The sequence below is a fragment of the Myotis davidii genome, unplaced genomic scaffold (assembly GCF_000327345.1).
Source record: "Myotis davidii unplaced genomic scaffold, ASM32734v1 scaffold309, whole genome shotgun sequence".
Taxonomy (NCBI): domain Eukaryota; kingdom Metazoa; phylum Chordata; class Mammalia; order Chiroptera; family Vespertilionidae; genus Myotis; species Myotis davidii.
In genome coordinates this window covers 6755425-6762093 of record NW_006383013.1, presented here as the reverse complement: position 1 = coordinate 6762093, position 6669 = coordinate 6755425, and the positions used below count along the sequence as shown (strand labels likewise).

The 6669-nt window shown below is 39.3% G+C and overlaps 1 protein-coding gene across 1 annotated transcript in view; it reads left to right on the top strand.

The window, feature by feature from the left end:
- Nucleotides 1–6: 6 nt before the first annotated feature.
- Nucleotides 7–6669, top strand: part of SEL1L (SEL1L ERAD E3 ligase adaptor subunit) — a 50452-nt gene continuing 43789 nt past the window's right edge. The window contains exons 1-2 of the mRNA XM_006778887.2: nucleotides 7–100; nucleotides 6254–6291. Of these exons, the coding sequence (XP_006778950.1) occupies nucleotides 31–100; nucleotides 6254–6291 (108 nt within the window). The 5' untranslated portion in view covers nucleotides 7–30. The remainder of the gene's footprint in view (nucleotides 101–6253; nucleotides 6292–6669) is intronic.

The window sequence follows — 6669 nt, the reverse complement described above, 5'->3', positions numbered from 1 at the left end:
CCCGGGGGTGGCGGCAGCCCCGAGAGCAGGATGCGGGTCCGGGTCGGGCTGACGCTGCTGCTCTGTGCGGTGCTGCTGGGCACGGCCTCGGCGTCGTCGGGTCAGTATCTGCCCCCTGGGTCGGAGGCCAGGAGCCACCGCCCCCCCGGCCTCCATCCCGGGCAGGGCCTTGGGGGCTGGAGCTGGAGACTCCACTGTCTCTGGTCTCACCTCGCAGCCACCTGTCAGCCGCTGTCGTTCCGTGGGCTTCAGGGGGCCTGAGCGAGAGAGGGTGGTTAGGGGACTAGAGAATGGGGGGTAAAAAGGGGCGGTCCCCGTGCCCACACCTCTTCTCTCTTAGCAAACTTTGCAGGACTCCTCACGAATGAGGAATTGACTCCCTGGGAGTGAGTGCCGCAGCCGGTTAGACCCACAGTGACGCGGGAACCCCCGTGGAGCTTGCTCGGCGCTCGTGTGGACTGTGTGCCGCACCGGGTCTGACACTGGCTTGGGGATCTGTCTGCATATTAGGTGTTTGACACCCTAGGCCAGCGGTTCTCAACCTGTGGGTCGCGACCCTTTCACAGGGGTCGCCTAAGACCATCCTGCCTATCAGATATTTACATGACGAATCATAACAGTAGCAACATTACAGTTACGAAGTAGCAACGAAAATAATTTTATGGTTGGGTCACAACATGAGGAACTGTATTTAAAGGGCCAGAAGGTTGAGAACCACTGCCCTAGGCACAGCCAGGTTCCCCCAGACCAGGATGTTGGCAGTGGTGTACGTAGCCCCTGAGGTGGTCCTCAGTCTCTTTGATTCATCACGAAAACCTTTGATATAATTGTGTTCATTCCCGCCCGCTTTTAAAGAAGTATTCCTAAGAAAGCGGTTTGGTTTTTTTACCTCAGTGTCACAGTATTTGAGTTGTCCCATGTTTGTTGATAGTAGTTTTGTGATTTGTAAAAATAACAACAACAATAATAATAACGGTCCCTATACATTTATAAAGCATAGCAACTAGTTTTAACTTTTTTAAAAAATCCTCACCCGAGGATATGTTTTGATTGATCTTACAGAGGAGAAGGGAGAGAGAAAGAAACATGGATTGGTTGCCCCTCTTATACACCCTGGGAATAGAACCCGCAACCAACTGAGCCATCCAGCCAGGACCTAGTTTTAACTAGTATGTAGATACAGAAATTCCTGTGAGTTTACAAATTAGCTGATTTCTACTCTGCTTCTAAAAATAATTATTTTTTTTCTTTTAGTACTTTAGTCTCTCTACATCTGGAAACTTCTGTTTTGAAAGTGTGTTTGGTAAAGAAACACTGAGTGTTTCTAAGTGTTGGGAAATAAATAATTAGTACAGTAAAGCTTGTGAATTTTAATCAGTTTTCGTTAACAAGACAGCTGTTCTGTGGCTTTAACATTTTTTTAGAACAAGGCAGGGTATAAATGTCAACTTTTTTTTTTTTTCAACAGAAAATTTCCCAGATGGTTATTTGAATCCCCAAATTGTCTGCCCTAGTTGTAAGTCAATGCCATAACGTCATTCTGCTTCTAAAATAGGAGGTCTAAACCTGAAGTTCTATCCATAATGTGGTTTGAGCTACCATTTCAAGAGCAACAAGCGTATGCTAGTTACTCTACTGCCAACATCATGCTTTGAGGTCTGACTCCCCTACCTCCCCTTTCATCAATAGTTTAATGACCAAATCTCTAAAACTTGACATAATTCTTGAAGCACTGCTAGCAGTTATTTGATTGAAGGAAGTATGAAAAGAAACGACTGGTGTAGATGATAGAGTACTTGATGGACCGTGGACCGCCTGTATCAGAATTGCTCTTAGAGGTTTGTTAAAAATGCAGTTTTATGTCTGGAACAGGTCAGGGTATCTGTAGTTTAACAAGCTTCCCAAGTGATTCTTTACACTAAACTGTGAGAACTATTTAAAGAACATGGTATATATCCCTGTGAACTCAATTTGCAGAATTGGAAGAAAATTAAAGCATACAAACACTTTCCTGCATCTTCTTTTGACTAGATTTTATGTACTTAAAGCTTCATGTCCGTGGAGATGATTCTTGAAGTCAGTTAACCAACATTTGGGACTCTCAGTATGTTATAATAGAAAACTGTTAATACTGAAGTGCTAAATCTTTGGGTTGTGTTGATGTAAGTTCAAGAAATGTCTGCTGTGATTTCAGTCGTAGTTAAATTGTGCCAAAACATTTCTCTGGTAGAGGCAGTGAACTAAATAATATAGATGTGCATACTGACAGATAATAAAGGCAATGCTGGGCTGATAGGAAGTGCAAATATCATAAAATACTTATGTGAGATAGAGCTTTATAAATTGAGTACGTGGATTTTCAGTTGACTTTTTTATTCATTAAATTGCTTATTTATATGGGATGTCAGCCTCAATTTTAGTTTAGATTTAAAGAGTTGTTTCTATTTAAAAATCTGGGTTTGGGTTATAATTTTGTGTTGATTTAAAAAGTGAGAATGTTGCCGAGGCCGGTTTGGCTCAGTGGATGGAGCATCGGCCTGCGGACTGAGGGGTCCCGGGTTCGATTCCGGTCAAGGGCATGTGCCTGGGTTGCGGGCACATCCCCAGTAGGGAGTGTGCGGGAGGCAGCTGATCGGTGTTTCTCTCTCGTCGATGTTTCTAGCTCTCTGTCTTTCTCCCTTCCTCTCTGTAGAAAATCAATAGAGTATATTTTTTAAAATAAATAAATAAATAAAAAATAAAGAGTGAGAATGTTAATAGTTACCCAGAAGAAGTTGCATTTATTAGCAGGTAGAATATGATGATCTGCCAGCAAAAAGAATTTTGATCCTATCACTGTCAGTAGCTATTATCTAATATCTTGTTTTAGAGGCATGTATAAAAATGATACTTTTATGGGAAATGTTTTATTTTTCTCTGTGAATAAATAAATTTAAAGGAGGATATTGAAAAGCTATTTCTCCTTTATTTTCTCAAGATAATAGTGAAAAGTACTGTAACTTTTCTCACTTAGAAATACATGTTTTCTTATTTTTGGCAGGAAGAGGCAAATGGTTTACTTTTCTCTCTTTGGGCCAAACACCGTTACAGCGTCTTTTACATTAGGTCCATTGCTAAGTATTTCAAGTAATAGTTGTATTAATATCATATATTCAAAGAATAGAGTAGAGATTGCAGGGATGTTTCATTGTGCTTTTGTTCCTCAAAAAGTCAACAGGGCAGATGTTATTATTTTCTTTGGTACATTGAGGAAAAGGAGTCTGAGCAAGTTTGCCATATTGAACTACATGGATAAAATCAATATATAATGAAGCCAGGATTTGAACCCAGGTCTCCAGGCTTCAGAATAGGAGTAATTAAGAATCAGGAGTATCCTAGAACCTGCACAGATTCTGTGGCAAAGCGGAAAACAGGATGTCTCTTTGCACCAAACTCTGAAGATTTTCTGTTTGAAGGTGTATCAGTGTAATTTACATGATGGATTAGAAAATGAATTTGTAATCATTACTTTTCCTGAAAGAATATCCATGGTACTTTGCAGTTTTGTTACTAATAAAATAAAAATGAAAATTGATCTTTTTCAAAGGAAGGTGTGCAATTACTAAAGTAATGCAAGCCATTATATTTTGGATGTGATACTGTTGAGTGAGAAATCCGTAACTCCTCGTTGAATCCTTCTGCATTTTTCCTGTTGCTTGATGTCTGTGTTCTGATAAAAGCATTACTGTTTTTGTTTTATTGATGCGTAATTTCAATGTCTTTAATTCTTACCTGATTTCTACACATCAGAAGTTTCAGGTTATAAGCAACTTCTTTAAATGTGTTATGTGAGTAGCTATATCAGTTTGAAAGAGAAAATAGCTTATGCTTTATAACTACCATCTGGGGTAGCTTCTCCCACTTTAGTAAAGGAGACAGAATTCTCTCATTTGCCAGTAACCTTAGTATCTATTCCTGTTTGTGAAGAGAAAAGAGAAAGAGAGAAGCATGATGCAATTCACATGAAATAACCCTGATGTCACAAGTTTCCACGTCTCTTGGAGTTCAGAAACACATGAATGCCTAACAGCTTGTAGTATCTCAAATGTATATGTCTTAAAATTTACTTATAGGCATCTGTATTATTTAGTGATTATGTGCATATGTGCCCTGTTGTGATAAGATACTAAATTTAGTGATTTAAGAATTCCAGATAATCTAAAGCAGGGGTTCTCAACCTGTGGGTCGAGACCATCGGAAAACACATATAGCATATCAGATATTTACATTACGATTCTTAACAGTAGCAAAATTACAGTTATGAAGTAGCAACGAAAATAATTTTATAGTTGGGGGTCACCACAACATGAGGAACTGTATTAAAGGGTTGCGGCATTAGGAAGGTTAGGAACCACTGATTCGGTATTTAGGGATATACCATTTCTGCTCTTGATTTATTAACTAGTTAATGTTTGTAATTAATTAAATACATTCACACATACAACTTCGATATATAATAGAGATGAATTTTTTTCCCTTTTAGCCAAAGATTTATTGAGAATGGAAATTGAACCATATGTTAGAACTTGGGCTTTGGGTGATAATTGTAAAGAAGTTAGCATGCTGGATGATTATTAATTAACTAGAGGTTCAGTGCATTGGCCTGGCCTGTGGGGATCGGGCCAAAACCAACTCCCCTACATCCCCTGAGGGATCCCAGATTGCGAGAGGGCTCAGGACAGGTCGAGGGACCCCATTGGTTTGGTGCATGATAAGGTGGCAGGGGGGGGACCAAGGGAGGGCTCAGGGCATATCCGGCCTATCTCGCCCTGTCCCTATTGGCTGGACCCTAGCAGCAAGCTAATCTACCAGTTGGAGCATCTTCCCCCTGGTGGTCAGTGCACATCATAGCGACTGGTTGGATGGTCAGACACTTAGCATATTAGGCTTTTATTACATAGGATTGACATCACTACCTAAATGTATAGGCACTGTGGATTAAGACATGCTATACTCTCCCCCCACTCACCTGAACAAAAACATGTGAAAGGTAATCTAAAAGCATTGATATGAAAGAAGCTGTAACTTAAGCTTCTTTGAATTGACAGCACTTTTGTATATAAGAAACTGGCAAAACTGACACTCATTCCTAGCTAAAATTACATAATTTTAAGAGTAAAAAGGAATCTTTGAGATCCTCTATTTGTTAACTGGCCACACACATAAAGACCAAACATTTGCATATGGACATGGAGTTGTCAAATGTATTTGTATAAGAACAGGCCCTAGCCAGTTTTCTACAGTGGTTAGACTGTTGACCCTTGGACTGAAGGGTTGAGGGTTCAATTCTAGTCAAGGGCACAGCATTTTGGATGCAGGTTCGATCCCCAGACCCCATATCTCTCTGTCTCTCCCCCTCCCTTCCACTCTCTCTAAAAATAAAAATCAATGGGAGAAAAAATTATCCGGTGAGGATTAACAAAAAATAAATAAGAACAGGAAAAAGAATAAGTGGTCAGAATAGAAGTAGTACCAGCAAAATACAGAATAATAGAAGGATAATTAATGTAATTGGGCAAAGCCAAAGCAGCAGACGTGAATTTGGAAAAAGGTGTAATTAGTGGTTGGATTCATTGTCTATTTAATATAAGCTATTGATTTCTTAATAAATATATCTTTTGTGAATGAATGCATGATAGTATGATGCTACTTTTTACCTGTACCTGGTTATCTCTTCAGTAAAATAGAACACAACTATCTCAGTATAGCAACTCTGCTGTCAAATAATAATAATAGTTCTTAGGGTGCATCTTTAGTAGTCTTAGTGAACGATAAAGTGCTAATCAGCACTAACATAAGCTGGTGTAACTCCAGCTTCTGAGCAGAGGAAAAGGACAAAATCCTGAACCACAAAGTCAGAGACTAATTTTTATAAATTTAGTAACTCACTCTCGGTAGTAGTCTGAATATATATACAGAAGAATTGAGTGGTATCTGAAGTATCTGGTTTTGGTGTGGTAGTTGTTGGTCTTCCTACCTGTATAACAGATCAAACAAATGTCTTTCCTGGAAAAACTACCACCTCACCCCCTTTTTCTCCTTTCAGGTAATCTTTTCTGAACTGTTGTTGAATACAACCAGCTTTAGAGAATTCTAATTTTATTTATCCAGTGTCTGATTATTATTTGTTGTACGTATCAAATGCTTTCTTTTAATAATACCTGTGACTTCCCAACAAGAAAGATGACTAAGTTGTCTTAAAATTTCTTTACAGATGATGAAAGCGGCCAGGATGAATCCTTAGATTCCAAGGTATGTACTAACATTTGCATTGACTCATATTTGATGCCTGATTTAAAACAAAGGATATGAAATCGACATGTTTTGAGCAACAGAATTGGATTTTAAAAAAGAAAAATAAAAGATAGCAGGTATCAATATAGTTCTAGTTCTTTGGTAAGAAAAAAACCACTGACCTATGGGAGAGAAAATAATAAATATTTCCATTAAGAGTGTTGGTTATTAGGTTTAATTTCAACTTGAATGTTCCCATGTGTGTTTGCTTGTGTCTGTGTATGAGCCTTCAGGCTCTTATTGCTTAACTGGTAGCCCTGTGCACAAATCCATGCGCCAGTAATTCGCTGCTGCCCTCCAACCAGTAGCTCTCCATCCTCCCCACCCCCACCCCCT